Here is a 16,978-nt window from a genome sequence, read left to right on the forward strand (position 1 = left end):
CAGTGCCCTGTGTCTCAAGACACCTGTTTATTGGGGACACAACTCTGCGACAGGGATGACAGGAATCGTACCAAAAATAGCGACGTCTACAGGGCCCCTGAAGGGGCTAGAAGGGTGCAGTGCCCCCCACCCCCACCCATTGTACAAAAATAAACTCTCACGCCTATGGACCAGCAAAGGCTGGCAGAGCTGCCCCTCAGCAGGAACAGTCCTCTCTGCCAGCCCTGGGACCCCGTTCTTTGATCCTCACCCCTGCCACTGCTAAGGCACTGTGACTCTCCCCTGGGCTGGGTGGGTGTCGCCCGCCCATCCTCCTCACGCTCTCTGCCCCTCCACCTCTGGTCCGCCCGGGGCTGGGATATGGGTCCCACGCTGCCCCCTGCTGGCTGCTCTACCCAACTACCTCTACCGCTGCCCCGCTCCGGCGGGGTAAACTAAGCTAACGGCCCCCTAAGAGGGCTCCCTACCTTTCTTGGCCCCCTAGCCCAGCCTCTCCGGATCTCAACAGCCCAGGGCCCTCCTCCCCTTCCTGCGGAGGAGTGGGAGGGGTCTCTCCTGATGGTGCTCGGGCATAGGGCGGGGATGCATCGGCCTGGGGCGGCCTGCGGCCCCGAGCCCTGCGGCTGTGGTGCACTTGGAGGTGCAAGGCCATGAGCTCGGGGGCTCCAGTGGCGAAGGGACAGAAGAGGCATCGGTGGAGGGCACCCCCTGGCCCAGCCTCGCCTCCCGGCCCCGCCCGCAGGGACAGGTCCAGGGGCTCGGCCTCACCGCCTCGCCCGTTGCGCAGGGTCCTCCCGGGGCTAGCAGGCTTCCGACGGGACCCCGGGGCGCCGCCACTCGCGGGAGGCCGGGGGCTCGCTCTGCCCTCTACCCAGGTCGCAGGCTGCGGAGCCGCCTTGGCTCCGGACGACTGGACCGAACCCCGCTGGGAAGGGGGCGGCGGCTCTGGGGGTGGCCCGGGGCCGGCTCCACTCTTCTGCTCCCGGTGGTGGCGCTGCAGGTGATACTTGAGTGAGCCGGACTGGGTGCCCGCGTAGTCGCAGTGTGGACACTTGTAGGGGCGCTCGCCTGGAGAGGAGGGGTGCGATAATGCCAGTCACGATCACTGTCCGCCCCTACCCGCATTTCACTCCATGTACAGGCTTTGGGCAAGGAAAAAAAACACTGCCTCACCCACCCTTCTGATTTTAATTAAGAGGTGTTTCTCGTAGCTCTCACCCGCACCCCTCACCCCGCTTCCTGGCCTCAGCCCCCTCCCCATCCCGGAGGTTGGCCCCCTCACCTGTGTGCACTCGCAGGTGCACTTTGAGGTGATGCGCTGAGCGGAAAGATTTTCCACAAAAGGGGCAATCCTTGCCGGTGGCCCCCCGGCCCCCTTCAGGCCGGGCCCCTCCAACTAACAGCCCATTCTCTTCTGCAATACACGCGTTAAAAAAAAGTCAGAGGGATCCGTTGCCCTAACTCTATTAGGTCTGTGGGCCCCATACCACCCACAGGACTGCTTCCCCTCCCAGCCTAGGAGGAAACGAAATGTTTGCGGGAACCAGAGAGGTTCGACTTGCTCTGAGTTGGATTGTGCCCTCAAAGGGTAGTAAAGCCTCTACAGGAGGAAAACCGAGAAATGAGGCAGGTCCTTTTTAAAAGGAGCAGGCAGGAGGGCAGTGGTGGCGTCGGAGTGGGCCACAATGTGGAACACCTTAGAGGAGATCCTTACATACCCTGCGTGGCGGTGGACCTCGCCTGGGCCCCCGCGGCAGGCGCAGAGTGCCCTGAGGCCTCACCTGGGCGCGGGGGCAGTGAAGCCAGAGGGCCCACCGCCCTGCTCCGGGCCCAGGTCTCTTCCTCTGCCTCCACCACCTCCTCTTCCTCGTCTGGCTCCTCGGCGCGGTGCCGGCGAGCCCGGGCTGGGAGAGCAGAGGGCAGTGGGCGGAAGCTTCCAAAGCTGCGGCCAGCCCCAGGCTCAGCGCCCTCACCATTGGGCCGCGCCTCGCCGGCTCGCAGGCTCAGGTAGCCCAGGAGGCTCGGAGGCTCACGGCGCTCAGCGGGGGTGGGCGCTGGGGCCAAGAGGAGCGCAGGGCCCAGAGGCTCGTAGGCAAGTAGGCCCAGGTCAGAAGGCTGGGGGGCCCGGGCAGGCCCGGAACCAGGCCCCGGAGCACGCAGTGGGCCCAGCTTGCTGGCGTGCACTTTCATGTGGTTCTTTAGGAACCAGGGCTCCTTGAAGCAGCGGCCACAAACAGGACATGCATGATCGAAGGAGGCCTTGTGCTTGCGCATGTGACCCTTGAGAAACCAGGACTGCGTAAAGCTCTGGCCACACACTTGACAGCGGAACTCTGGAGGCGCTGGGGGCTCCTCGGGAGCAGCAGGAGCGGGGGCGGGGGTTGCCTCACTTTCAGGCTCCGGCTCTGGCTCGGGGACCGATCTAGGTTCAGGCTGGGGTGGAGGTTGAGGCTGGGGCGCAGCCGAGGTGGCCGCCAGGGGGCGCTCGGGAGCTCCGTGGGCCGTCAGGCTGTGGTGCAGCAGCTCCTCCTCCTGGCTGGAGCCGAAACTGCACAGGCCGCACTTCCAGGGCCTGTGCAGAATGTGCAGGTGGCGTTCGCGCTCTGCCGCGGTGCGAAATTTGCCTTTGCAGAAGGGGCAACGGAAGGCGGACGACGAAGGAGCCTGGGGTCGCGCCAGGCCCTCGGTGGCAGGGGTGGCCTGCAGGCCCCCTGAGCTTCGAGGTCGCCCCAGCCGGGCCTCCCGCAGCAGAGCGCGCTCCTCCAACTCCAGCAACAGGCGCGCTGCGGGGCTTCGCGGGCGCTCGGGCTGGTGCGTGCGCAGGTGTGAGCGCAGCAGCGCACGCTGCGCAGCACGGTGGCCACAGTGCGGGCACTGGAAGGCCTGGGCGCCTGGGTGCGCCCGCAGGTGCAAAGCCAGGATGGAGTTGAAGCGGAAGCGCTTCCCGCATACAGGGCAGGGGAAGCGCCGTTCGCCTGCGCGACTCTCAGACCAACCCACTGCTCCCATCCCTGAAGACCCAGCGCTCACGCCTGGCCCGTTGGAGTAGCGCTGCAGATCCAGTTCGCCGTCGAAAGCCGGGGGCGACGGCGCTAGGTGGCCGACCGGGGCGCGGGGACGTGAGCCCTGTGGAGAAAGATGTGAACAGAGCGAAGGGTGGAGAAGGGAGAGCTGTGGGGGAGACATGGATACGGAGAGCCAGACGAACCCAAGAGAGGGTGGGTCGGGGCCTGAACCAAGAACACCGGGGGCCCCTCCCACTAACCTCGAGGAAGTTGGGGGATGAATGGGAACTGAGCTTTTGGGACCACGGAAATAATAATGGGAGGCCAGAGAGACAAAAGAGAGGTAGGGAGGGGAGGAAGTATAGTTTCAGGTACTTGTAGGTTCAGGCCAGAGCCTCACTCACCTCCATGGACCCCCTTCACATTCTTTGGTTCTGAGGAGTGTACGGAAGAGGGGGGAAAGCTGCTAGTGAAGGCAACAGGTGCTGAAGAGCTAAAGCAAGAGAGACAGATTTGGAGCAAAGGATGAGCCCTGATTTTCAGCAGTGGAAAAAGTCACCCCTAACCCCAGCCTCTTCCGGAGAGCCCCAAGCTCTTAGCACCCTGGGATCTATCCCTTCTCCTCCCTTACATCCTGAGACAGGAGGAGGCTGCTGTTTTCAAAACTTGTACTACTTTATTTGTTCACAAGGCTCCCTAATAACCCAGATTTCTTCCCCCTAAATTTTTCATTTTAAATGCCTTATCCAGAACAACCATCACCACCACCACCACCACCACCACCACGCCCCCCCCACCCCCCCCCGCCACGTCTCTGCCACCCTGGTGGTGGAAGAGACCATCACAGTATACTCTTCTCTCATTTAGACTGGGCTGTGCAGTGGGAAAAGCAAGTGGGGTCGGCTTGCCATGCTCCTCAGCTATCCAAGTGGGACCAGTTGCTCTCAGACCCCTAACTGACCAGCCAGCCAAACATTCTTCCAGGCTCCACAGTTCTTCCTCTGCCTTTACCCTGTCTTTCTGTCTTTCCCCCTCATTCTTCCTCCCTCCGCCTGGATTCCTGATCCATTCATTTCCATTCATTACAGAGACTCATTCATGCATGGGAGAGAAACACCTCCCAGCAGCAGAGTCTGGAGACAGACAGAGGGGGAGGGGCATGAAGGGGGAGAGAGCCAGAGGGAAAGGGAATGAAGAGAGAGTTGGGGGAGGAGTGGAAGTTAAGGGGCGCTGCTGGCCTTGGGAAGGGGTTAAAAACTGCAAATACCGGATAGAATTCATCCCCTCGTTTCAAACCTTGGAGCCTGCAGTTTGATGGGGCATCTCAGCCCCTTTGTCCAGGGCTGTTCCGAGGCAGGCTTTCCTCCTCTCTGCAGGGGAGAGGCTCCCTCACACAAGAGGAGGATTACACTGGCTCTGAGCTCAAGAGGCTGGAGTGAGGGACGGGGGGCGGGGCTGGGCCATCTGCACAGATAGGGGCTCAGCACATGCTCTGAGCTGAAAAGGGTTAAAATTCTCCAGGCTAAAATTCCCTGGGCCTGGGATGTGCAGAGCTCCAGTTCTGAGGAAGGAGAAGAGCACTGAGAGGAAGAGGACTTGGGGGTGGGGGGTGGGGGGGGCGAGGATCTCCTGCTTCTAAGCTGCAGAGAAGGTTAGCTTTAGGACTTAGAAGCAACCCCACAATTAAGATTCATGGAAACAGGCCTAGGAGAATGACCAGAAGTCATCTAGTCTATCCTGCTTACATAAAGAACTGTATGTGGTCAAAGCTAGACAAATGTGGACCTTACCTGATTTTTTTTTTTTTTTTTGGCCTGAGACAGAAAGAATGTTTGAGGTATAAAGAACCTCCTTACAATAGGCATTGTGAAACTGAAATAGGTTACTGAGAAAGAAAAGGATTCAGCAATATTTTGCTTAAGGAATTTTAACAGTAGAGAACTGAGCTAGGGTCAGCCCTGCAAAGAAAAAAGGCTCTGGAGACCCAAGGATGCTTTAATTTTTGATGTTTAGTAGATGGGACAAGATTCCATGAAGGGTCAGGTACCTGTTACATGTGGAATCTGGGTGATGGGAATTTTATTAACAGGAAATTAATTAACAAAATGTCTTTGTCCAAGGTCACTAAACAACCTCCACCACAACTTTTAATATCTTTATTTCTGCAGCTTCAAATTAAGGTATCCACTCTCATCTTCTGGATCCTCCAAATAAGCCCCTTTCCTGAGACCAAGAGCCTTGTTGAGTTCACTAATATAATGAAAGATGAATTAGTGTAGGACTGCGGGGTACAAGACTATTGTGGGCCCAGTCAGATCATTAATAGCCCTGCAACCTTCAGTAAATCACTTAACTTCCCAGTTTACTCATCTGTAAAATAAGGGGATTAGACTAATTTATACTGAGGGTCCCCTCCAGTTCAAAAGTTTTGTGGTTCTGAGTCATAGGACTCTTCTGGACCCCAGAGAGATGTTGAAACAAATGGTCATTCCTTCAGTACCATGGAGAGTGCAGTGGGCTACCAGAGGAGCCTCTTTGGCCACCTCCATACCATAGAGCAATGAAGTGCTAGAGGGGCCATATTTGCCATTTTAGCACCTCACATAAGGCAACAAGCCAGAGGATTTTTAAAAATTCTTATCTGGAAACCATAGAGGGGGAAAAAAAAACCAGTGGTACCAGAGGGATTATTTTGGCCTTTTGGATGTCACTGAAAATAGACAGATGTAACAGAAAATAGATGTAACTAGAAGAATTTTAATTAGCTATAAGGAGTGTTCTGACAGTTACAGTTTGTACATCCTGGAATGAGTTACTGAGGCATCATATTTGGGTCCATCACATTCTGTTGCTCTCCTGGGGATTCCCGGAACATCCTGGTGTACAGCCAATCTGGTATATTCAGAGGAAGCAGATGGTGGGGGAGGAGGGGGAGGAGGCTGGGAATACTGCATGGTCATAGCTGACTAACCTACGGGCAGATACCCTGATTCTGAGAAGATTCTAGGGCCCTTAAAACCGCTTATAGGATAGTAAACAAAATAACCTCCTGGGAGGCTGATCTCATACCAAAGCAAGTAGAGTAGGAATTGGGCAAAGCTTCCTCCCCAAAACAAAACAAAAGCACTGCTTTGCACATAGCAGTTTTCCAGGACGGAAATGCAGTGATATACAAGAAGGCTCAAAGTGAAGCTGAATTCCCAGCAGGGAAAGTTTCCCCAGAGGGTAGCCTCAAATCAACAAAACCCACTGAGAGAACCTCCTAGGCTCAGTCAGGATCTCCAGAATCATCTCCTCACCAAAGAGGTCCCAAGAACCTGATCCCACAAGTTTTTCTCAGTCGGAGAAAGCACTGACAGAGCCCCAGAGCCCCAGATTTTATGAAATGACCTGGAACCCAGATCATGCATGCATTGCCCGTGGGCAATAATCAGAGTTTTCTATAGTCAGGCCCTAAACACCAACCACAAGACTTAGCCAGGCAGTAGCACTGACCTACTTCCCACCCTCAGTGGGAATCAAGGGTTATTTTGCCCTTATTTGGGTTCTACAGGGATGTAGGGCCAGGGATAGGGATCCAAAATCTTTCCAAAGCAATAGGCCAATTCCTTTTATGTGCTAGGAGACCTGGTGGGAAAGGGGGTGTGGACCATCAAGGGTTGGTGAGAAGACTCTTAGAAACAACAGGGACAAGTACATAGATGCATCTGCTGTCTGGAGGACCATGAAGATTCTCTCTCAAACTTTGTGTTTCCAAAGCTTTTAGGGTCAAAGTGTAAGGGGCAATGGTCAGGACTTGAAGTATAGGGCCTGCAGGACAGCGACTAGATCTCTGTCTCCAGTCATCTCTACACTTGATGTTTTTCCCTCTGAGAATGTTTACGCCCTCCAAGTCCTCTAACAACTATGATTAATGCTGTACTAGATGGAGTTGAAAGGGAAGTCCTTAGGTGGTCTAGAGTCAAGACCACCTTTATCACATGGACATGCCACTAGTTCACTTTTATGGCCTCCTTTCCATGGTCCTCTGAACTGCACTGCTCAGGTGGCTCCCCAAAAACTGACCTCATAGCACAGCCTGCCCACCTTTTAGACTGAGTTCTTGGTAAAGCCTGCTTCCTTCCATCCTCACTACCCTGAGTGGGGGTTATAGACCTCATTTGTGGGTTTCAAATGGACAGCAGGAGGTGAGAGGGAAGTACACCTGCTCACCTACAGCCACCCCACCATAGTGAATCTTATCCCAGAGGCATGTCCCAAGTTGACCCCTCTTCTGAAAGTTGCGAAGGACCTGGATCTGGGGGAAGGGCATGCAGCCAGCCCTAAGCCCCCTTAGCTGGAGCTGACCCTAGAAAGGTCAGGGTCTCAGCACCCATATGAACCTCAGTTCTCAGATAAGGGGGTGGGGAGTGGGTAGGAAAGCCTCTGGGAAAATCTCCCTCCCAGGAGTAGGTTGGCAAGTAGGGCAAGACCTTTGATCTTGCACAAGAGGTTCTTCTAGCAGCACCCTGGGCCCCTCCCGGGGAAGATAAACCAGAAGGATGATGGGGGACAGGGTTAGGAGACTGGGAGGCCAAGGCTCAGCTACCCGGGCCCGGAGAACAAAAGCTGAGTTGCAGCCGCCTCCGCCGCTGCCGCCGGCCGAGCTCTTTGTGACACTTTGTTTGGGACGCAGAGAGGGAAGCACCCCCCCCATCCTCTCCCCTCCCCCATCCCCCGCTCCCGGAGAGTTTGGGTCCCTTCCCCCTCCTCCTCCATCAGCCCTACCTGGGCCGGGGGGCACTCATCCACTCTGGTTCCCAGTTCGGCTGCCCGGCACCCCCAGGCCCCTCGCGCCCTGCCTTCGGGCCCCTACAAAGACGACCGCCCCCCCACCCCCGCTGGCCTTTCCCCTTTGGTGTCCGCTTTCCCGACTCCCCCACCTGCCCCCCCTCCTTCGAGGCCCCCCTAGCTCTCAGGCTTCCGTGGCCGCCGCCCCCACCCCGCCCCCCCAGGAGCTCTGGGCGAAGTTTGCTTGGGGCCGAGCCGGCGCCCCTCCCCCGCCCCCGCCCCCTGCACCTGCTCCGAGCCGGGCGCGCGTAGCGGGGGCCCCCCCCTCCGGAGGGGGGGCGGGGGCCGGGGGCGGGGGCCGGGTGGCTGAGGGGGGGCCGGGAGTGGGGGGAGCGGCTACTCACGAGCCCCGGGCGGGCGGCGGCGGAGCGGGCGGCGGCGGCGGCGGCGGCGGCGGGCGGCGGGCCGGCGGCGCGGGCGTCAGCGTTACGTGGGGCCGGGGGAGATGCGCCGGGCCCCGGCCCCCCCGCCCCCGGCCCGGCCCCCGCCCCCTCCCCGGTCCCCCGCCCCCGGCCCCGGCCCGCATTGTGTGCGGCGGGAGGCGGCCCGGCCATTAGCATGCGGGGGGCGGCGCGGCGGGGCTGGGAGCCGCACGGGAGCGGGAGCGGGAGCGGGAGCGGGGCTCCGGCTCCGGGGACAGGGAGCAGGGGACCCCGGGAGCCACGAGAGGCGGCCGCCAGGGGCGGGGTGCGGGCCGTTTGGAGACTGGGGGCGCTGTCGGAGGAGGGGGGGAACGGGGGTGGGGCGCACGGATGATTCCAACAGGAGACTGGAAGAGATTTTGAAAGGTCATCTCGTCCTTCCCCCAGCCTCCAAGCAGGACTGCCCCTCCCACCCTAAACCCGGACATACCAGGGAAGGAGCTGGCTCTGCCGCTCTTTCTGCCCCAACATGCACAGACTCGGGAAGTTCTTCCTGGGGTTTTATCTCAAAGCCTCTCCCTTACAATTTCTGTCTCTCTTTTGGGGGAGGAGGAGGGGCGATTGTAGAGATAGTTAATGTCGGCCGTGTAAGAAACATTAAAGTTACTGTTCGGTCCTTTCTGTTCTCGATAAACAATTCCTGCTCCTTCCTCTCGAGTTCTATTTTTCCATTCCTTAAGTTACTTTAATGGCTCTTCAATACAACAAATATTTACTGAGTGCTTACTAAGTACCAAGCACTATGCTCAGGGCCGTGGGGGATGAACACAGTAGGGGAATGTGGTACTCTCCCTCGAGGAGATTGTAGTCTAGACAGGGACTACAAGTTTGTAAACTGGACACTTAGATTTGATCAATATTTCACTGAATGCCTGATCACATATTTAATAGTATACAATCCTTCCAATAACACTTCTATAATTAGTCTGCATTTACAGGTAAGGAAAATGAGGCTAGACTCTTTCCACTGGCCTACCAGTTATGGGATACTCAGTGCAAGCCCAACATCTCACATTCTGTCAGGCCATCGCCACAAAATAAAATTAATATACGTTAAGGATAGAGGAGAGAGTAGACAGAACAGTTCTCAAGATCCCTTTAAATATGATTCTCATTGCCCAGTAAAGAAGAGGGGGCACAGTGTTTCAGTGAGTTGGCGCAGCACTGAACAGGGCAAAAGTGGCTCACATAGAAGGCCACTTGCCTCCCACGACCCTGCCTCCTAGTTCTGACTCCTGGGGTCTTCTGGCTCAGTCTTCTGTCATCAATTAATAATAGCGACTCACATTTATTGAGCGTGTAGGTGCCAGGTGCTGAACTGAATGGGTTCATATGCATTTTCTCTTTTAATACTTAAAGCAACCCCTTGAGATTGGTATTAATTTGCCTTTAATGATAAGAGAACAGAGATTAAGTAACTTGCCCAAGGTCACCTGGGTTGATCTGGGATTTGAACATAAATCTGGTTGCCTGCAAAAGTCAGGCTTGCACCAAGGTGGGCTTTTCCTACTTTTGATCTACAGAATATATATTTGGGCCCAGGTGATACTGCTTCTTTATTTGCTGTTCAGTAGCTAAGTCATATCTGACTCTTTGCGACCCCAGGAACTGCAGCACACCAGGCCTCCCTGGTGTGTAGAAATAAATGACCCCAGCTTAGCTTCTGAATAAGTGCTGTAATGGCATCAGGTATATCAGTATAAACTAATCAGCATCATTAATGGTTATTATGTACCCACCCTGAGTCAACAACCCTTCCCAGTCATATTACTGTCCCCCTTTTAATCACTCAGTTTCAACAAACTGAGGTTCAAATTGGTAGAATAATGTATCCAAGGCCACACAGCTGGGAAGGTGTCAGAGCTTGCCTGGCTGCAAGGCAACTTCTGTCCCTCAAAAATATTAATTGTTGCAATAGTGTCCTTTCCAAGACTGACCATTTAAGGACCAGTCTTCTAACATGTCTAACTACAGGTTATCACTGAGTCAAAAACAATCCCTACTATAAATAGAGCTCTCCATCCACTTAGTCAGTGCCCAATCCAGAGTAAATCCTTCAAGAAAGGAATGAGAGAGGAGAAATTGTCCAGAAAGTGAGAGATAAGAAGCTAGGTCTTAGCTGGTCTTGGGACAAATCTTCAAGTGGTAATGATGGGACTAATTCAGAGAGTGAGGTGGGATTTCCCTACAGAATGACAAGTAATTTAAGGAGGAAGCCCCCTAAAACAGGAAAAAGATTAGGTGGAAATGGGACATTGGAGCCCAAGGTGATAGTATCCATGTGGATAAGGTGAGTGATCAGAGACGGGGTCAACAGGAAATGGGAACAGAATGAGATAGGGCAAGGTGTCTTGTAGAGTGAACTGAGGCTAGTGTCTACCCACCGCCACTCCCTGGATCCATAGGCCCTCATAGGGACCTTTGCCCCACCACACCTCAGCCTTGATAGCCTGTCTCTGCCAGGACAAGTTTGTCATCCGCTCTGAGCTACCAGGGGCCCCGCCAGGAACTCCAGGCCCGATTGGGACCCATCCCTTTGGAGCAGCTGCTTCAGACTAGGTAGGTGTAAGGACCCTAAGTCTTAACTTCCTGGATACTGAAAGCAGGCAGAGGGGCAGCTGAAAGAGATGTTGCTGGATGTCCTGTCTTCTGATGGGTGTCATACTGCATTTTTCCCAGGCTAGAAATCACGGAGCTCTAGTGGTCAAGGGAGCCATGGAGGACAGAGCTGGTCAGCAAGAGAGACCTAGCCTTCGTCTGGAAAAGCTACAGCGCTGGGCCAGGCACAGGCAGAGTGGGCGCCTCCTGGTGCTGGCGGTGAGGCCAAGCTGCCCCACCCCGACCTTCAGCATGTTCACTTGTACCCCCAATTCAGTTCTACACATGTTTTGTAAGCACTTATCACGTGCCTGAAACTATGCTAGGCTGAGTGGGAGGAGGGTGGAGGAAATATTGAATAAACAAGGCAAGACTCTTAATCTCCAAGTAGATTCTCCATATGGGGAAAACACACAGGTAAGTAACTGAACTACAGCATGAGGCAGGAAAAAATTAAATGATATCTCCTTCTCCTTATGGCCCTTGGTTGACTACTCTCTGGCACTATGCATTCTTCCCAATTGCTGATCTATGTACGAGGCAAAGATTGGGAGGAAGGGAGTTCCTGACAGTTTCCCTTCAACTACACTGCATCTGGCCTCCAGGTGAGCCAGCTATGGCTGGCAGTGGCTGTGGTGCCCTTTGCTGTCTCAGTAGCCTGCCTGAACTCTGCTTGTCACATGACCACAGCACTGCCACTTGGGCCTGGCATACTGGTAAGAACTACCACGTGGGAGGGTAGAAGGAAGGGCCCCTCTCTAACAAGCCAGACCTCACCACTTGCCTTTCTCATCATTCAGGGTTTCCTCACTGGGATTGTTACTCTTGAGCTGCGCAGAGCACCCCGTCTCTGGAAGGTGAGAGGGGAAAAGAATGTAGTACTATTCTCCCACCCCCTGAAACACATACACACATGCACATCTCAGTCTAGGAAGTGAATTTCTAACTGTTGACTAATTATGTCAGCTCTCTGCCCATGACTGGCCTAAAACCCTGAGGGGGTAAAATAAGAAAGTTAAAGGGCTGATGGTCTTGTTTGGAGGTGGAGGAATAGGAGCTGAGTTTTGTTTTCAGCTAGGCTACAGGTGGGGCTTGAGGTTCCAATGAGTTCCCTAGGCTGGCAGGACTCAACTGGCTCACTGGCAGGTGCGCGCCATGATGATATTCAACACCTTTACTCTGATCTCGGGCTTCATCGCATTGGTGGTCGAGGTGATGAAGACAGCCTTGATGTCTGCCCGAACCATCCCCTCCGAGGTACAAGTGAATAAAGGAGAATGTGGGAGGATGCGGAGGCAAGAGGAGGGGAAAGGACAAGGGCAGATAGGTGCAGGGTCCCCTGCGGCACACCCTCAGCCCCATCTACCTACAGCTAGCTGGCTTGTTGGTGCTGGAGCTCAGCGCTGAGGCCTTCACCCTAGGGGGAGTGCTGGTCTCAACATACTCCCTGTTCCTGCTGAGCCAGAGGAAGCCAAGATGCTGCAGAAGCCAGAGTCTTCGCTACCAGGAGCTACAGGAGGTATTGAGGGCTGGGAGGAAGCAGAGAGCTAGAAACTTATTTTTTCACTGGCTATTCTGGTCAATGGTACTTAAGGGAGAATAATGTGGTGGGGCAGGAGGGGTTGTTAAACTGAAACTTATTAGTTTTCTGGCTTTGGACATGTCTCTCCTAGTGATGGCTAGGAGACTCAGATGGTAAAGCGTTTGCCTGCAGTGCGGGAGACCTGGGTTCGATCCCTGGGTTGGGAAGATCTCCTGGAGAAGGAAATGGCAACCCACTCCAGTACTCTTGCCTGGAAAATTCCATGGACTGAGGAGCCCGGTAGGCTACAGTCCATGGGGTCCACAAAGCATCGAACACGACTGAGCGACTTCACTTTCCCTTTCTCCTAGTGATGGGTAACAGGAAACTGAGTATCTAAATGGTTGCGGCTAGAAATGTGGGAGAGCATTAGGAATGTGACTAAATATTGGAAGGACTATGTGAACATGAGGGAAAAAATGGGAGAGGAGGAAGCTGCATCTCTCTGGGATTCCTCCTTTCTCACCCTTGATGTTTGCTCACCTCACAACTGTCTGGTTTTCAGGGCCTCTCAGAGTTGGAGGAAGTTCCTGAGTTGGAGACTGGTCCCACAGTGGCTAGCACAGCAAAGAGAACAAATGAGTGAGCTGGCAAGTGGAAGCAGACATGTGCTGCCCTCCTATCCGATGGGAACATTCTCCAGACTCTCCTGCACCACATCCCCCTGAACTCAAGCTAGATGGAGTCCCCCGAGACATACATGAAGTCTTGTGGAGTGCCTTCAATTTTCCCTCTGACTAGGCCCCTTGCTTTACCCTTCCCTGCTGGGGAAAGCAACACCTAGAGTGAGTCTGCCATCACCTCACAGCCCTGAGAATCTGACTGCCTGCAAGATAAGACATCCTTAAACTTTCAGTTAGATCCATTTCCTCCCTTCCATTCTTACCCACTGCCTCCCCAGCTTCACATCTGCCTCATCTCACTGTTTCCAAGATTTCCACCTTTCACAATCCCATTCACTCCAAACCCGGGTTCCCGTACACGCCCACTCTCTGAGATTCATTCACCACTGGTGCTTCCGTTGTCTCACTTCGATCTGGTGCCTTTCTACTCTAGCGGAAACTACAAATCCCAGGATGCCTCGCCGCCCCGTGGCCTGCTGGGAAATAAAGAGCCTTCCCTTCTGTGGTGGGGGCGCTGTGCATCTGCTGAGTGACTCGAGGCGCTGGAAATCTGGGCCTAGACGAGCGTTTCCTCGGACGCGACCACTGGCCCCGCGTGCAGGGAGGAGCCGGGGGGGCAGTTTTACGCGGGGGCGCCACCACCCCAACCTCGGTAACTGAGAACTGACTGGGGTTCTATATTCCTCCATCTGGTAGCTTCGGAGACCGGCTGGGGTTGAGGGCTGCCCCTCGGCAGAGCTGGGGTTTCCCAGATGCTGTCGCCGTGCCCCCTCCCACAGTCCCCAGGTCCAAAGTCCTGAGACTTGGAGCGCGCGCGAGAAAGGGGTTGGAGATGATGAGTCAGAAGCCCAGGGCCCTTCTCATCTCCCTCCCCCGGGGCCTAGGCGCCTGAGGAGGACGGACTGGCTGGGCAGACGGGGTGGACAGGGCAGGAAGAGGGAGGGACACGGCGACCCAAGCTAAGGTTTTCCCGCCTCTTGTGAGCTAGCCGGTGTAACGATCCCGCGTTGCAACCACCCTTTCCAAGGCGGGAGAGATACTGCGCAGGCTCAGCCTCTCGGCAGCCCTGCCGACCTTTGATCGCAGCTGCGGCGCGCTTGCAGAAGCTCTGGTTGTGCTCAACCCCCACCGTTTATGATCTTTGCAATTGTGCAAAAATGGCAAGTTCAGGTGGGCTTGAGAAAAGCCCAGGAAAACGAGGGCACCCAGTAGCACCAACCCGACAGCTTGCTAGCCGCTAGAGAAACTAGAAATTGACCAGAACTGCAATACTAAGAAAACTCACCCCAAATTCACATAGTGCCGGGATGGGTGTGCGCCTCACACTCATTTTTGTTCCCACTTGAGAAGGCTGCTTCTCCAGACTTAACCAAGCCCAGGCACCAGTGAGGAAAGAGCGCAGCCTGGCTGCATTGCCCTGACATTGCAGTGGAGCCCGCTGTTTGTGACACCTTGGGAGTGGTAATAGTTGCCCTATGACAAGATTGTGTGAGTATTAGTGGGTGGGGGCAGTTCTGGGATTAGGCTGTGGAATGAGGAAACAAAATCTCCCCCACTCCCCCAGTCTAAATGCCAGAATAATGGAGAGCTCATCTGTGAAGCACTCACAATAATTTTCCTCAAAATCAGAAGGTGGTGGTAGCTGAAGAAGTTAGGGATAAAAGTCAACAATTCATTCTTAACTGGCTTCCACATAGGAGCAACAAGTTTTATGATATGATCAGATATCCAGGAATTGCATTTTAGTTCTTGGAAAAGTTTACGATGCAGATAAACCTTGTATCAGGTTAGGCTAGGTTGTGCTGTGGTAACAATGCCAAAATCTCAATGGCCTAAACCCACAAAGGTTTACTCTCTGGCAGGGTGCTCTGCTCTTTGCAAATTATTCAGGTACCCAAGTCCATAGACCACCACCATTATGAGAGACTACCATGTCAGTTCAGTTCAGTTCAGTTGCTCAGTCGTGTCAGACTCTCTTCGACCCCATGAATCGAAGCACTCCAGGCCTCCCTGTCCATCACCAACTCCCGGAGTTTACCCAAACTCATGTCCATCGAGTCGGTGATGCCATCCAGCCATCTCATCTTCTGTCGTCCCCTTCTCCTCCTGCCCCCAATCCCTCCCAGCATCAGGGGCTTTTCCAGTGAGTCAACTCGTCGCATGAGGTGGCTGAAGTATTGGAGTTTCAGCTTCAGCATCAGTCCTTCCAAAGAAATCCCAGGGCTGATCTCCTTCAGGATGGACTGGTTGGATCTCCTTGCAGTCCAAGGGACTCTTCAAGAGTCTTCTCCAACACCACAGTTCAAAAGCATCAGTTCTTCGGCACTCAGCTTTCTTCACAGTCCAACTCTCACATTCATACATGACCACAGGAAAAACCATAGCCTTGACTAGATGGACCTTAGTCGACAAACTAATGTCTCTGCTTTTTAATATGCTATCTAGGTTGGTCATAACTTTCCTTCCAAGGAGTAAGCGTCTTTTAATTTCATGGCTGCAATCACCATCTGCAGTGATTTTGGAGCCCAAAAAATAAAGTCTGACACTGTTTCCACTGTTTCCCCATCTATTTGCCATGAAGTGATGGGACCAGATGCCATGATCTTTGTTTTCTGGATATTGATCTTTAAGCCAACTTTTGCACTCTCCTCTTTCATTCTCATCAAGAGGCTTTTTAGTTCCTCTTCACTTTCTGCCATAGGGGTGATGTCATCTGCATATCTGAGGTTATTGATATTTCTCCCGGCAATCTTGATTCCAGCTTGTGCTTCTTCCAGCCCAGCGTTTCTCATGATGTACTCTGCATAGAAGTTAAATAAGCAGGGTGACAATATACAGCCTTGACGCACTCCTTTTCCTATTTGGAACCAGTCTGTTGTTCCATGTCCAGTTCTAACTGTTGCTTCCTGACCTGCATATAGGTTTCTCAAGAGGCAGGTCAGGTGGTCTGGTATTCCCATCTCTCTCAGAATTTTCCACAGTTTATTGTGATCCACACAGTCAAAGGCTTTGGCATAGTCAATAAAGCAGAAATAGATGTTTTTCTGGAACTCTCTTGCTTTTTCCATGATCCAGCGGATGTTGGCAATTTGATCTCTGGTTCCTCTGCCTTTTCTAAAACCAGCTTGAACATCAGGAAGTTCACGGTTCACGTATTGCTGAAGCCTGGCTTGGAGAATTTTGAGCATTACTCTACTAGTGTGTGAGATGAGTGCAATTGTGTGGTGGTTTGAGCATTCTTTGGCATTCCCTTTGTTTGGGATTGGAATGAAAACTGACCTTTTCCAGTCTTGTGGCCAGTGCTGAGTTTTCCAAATTTGCTGGCATCTTGAGTACAGCACTTTCATAGCATCATCTTTCAGGATTTGAAATAGCTCCACTGGAATTCCATCACCTCCACTAGCTTTGTTCATAATGATGCTTTCTAAGGCCCACTTGATTTCACATTCCAAGATGTCTGACTTTAGGTGAGTGATCACATTTTGTACAGTTCTACTGTGTATTCTTGCCACTTCTTAATATCTTCTGCTGCTGTTAGGTCCATACCATTTCTGTCCTTTATCAAGCCCATCTTTGCCTGAAATGATCCCTTGGTATCTCTAATTTTCTTGAAGAGATCGCTAGTCTTTCCCATTCTGTTCTTTTCCTCTGTTTCTTTGCATTGATTGCTGAGGAAGGCTTTCTTATCTCTTCTTGCTATTCTTTGGAACTCTGCATCAGATGCTTATATCTTTCCTTTTCTCCTTTGCTTTTCGCTTCTCTTCTTTTCACAGCTATTTGTAAGGCCTCCCCAGACAGCCATTTTGCTTTTTTGCATTTCTTTTCCATGGGGATGGTCTTAATCCCTGTCTTCTGTACAATGTCATGAACCTCCATCCATAGTTCATCAGGCACTCTGTCTATCAGATCTAGGCCCTT

General features: G+C 53.5%; 2 protein-coding genes across 3 annotated transcripts; one reads left to right on the forward strand and one right to left on the reverse strand.

The window, feature by feature from the left end:
• Positions 1-169: 169 nt before the first annotated feature.
• On the reverse strand, positions 170-8,196 carry ZNF219 (zinc finger protein 219). The gene is made up of 5 exons (XM_068965398.1): positions 8,180-8,196; positions 3,410-3,498; positions 1,719-3,126; positions 1,283-1,414; positions 170-1,068 (listed from the first exon to the last, which is right to left on the reverse strand). The coding sequence occupies exons 2-5, from the start codon at positions 3,413-3,415 to the stop codon at positions 464-466; spliced, it is 2,151 nt and encodes a 716-aa protein (XP_068821499.1). The 5' UTR covers positions 3,416-3,498; positions 8,180-8,196; the 3' UTR covers positions 170-463.
• A 2,776-nt stretch (positions 8,197-10,972) lies between these two features.
• On the forward strand, positions 10,973-13,023 carry TMEM253 (transmembrane protein 253). Of its 2 annotated transcripts, XM_068966617.1 has the most exons (6): positions 10,973-11,074; positions 11,461-11,571; positions 11,656-11,712; positions 12,002-12,112; positions 12,228-12,374; positions 12,943-13,023. In XM_068966617.1, exons 1-6 carry the CDS (start codon positions 10,973-10,975, stop codon positions 13,021-13,023), a joined length of 609 nt encoding a protein of 202 aa, XP_068822718.1. The 2 variants fall into 2 exon arrangements, with proteins under 2 accessions (XP_068822718.1, XP_068822719.1); XM_068966618.1 differs by lacking the exon at positions 11,461-11,571.
• The last annotated feature ends 3,955 nt before the right edge of the window (positions 13,024-16,978 follow it).

Source organism: Capricornis sumatraensis, chromosome 2, assembly GCF_032405125.1.
Source record: "Capricornis sumatraensis isolate serow.1 chromosome 2, serow.2, whole genome shotgun sequence".
NCBI classification, from domain to species: domain Eukaryota; kingdom Metazoa; phylum Chordata; class Mammalia; order Artiodactyla; family Bovidae; genus Capricornis; species Capricornis sumatraensis.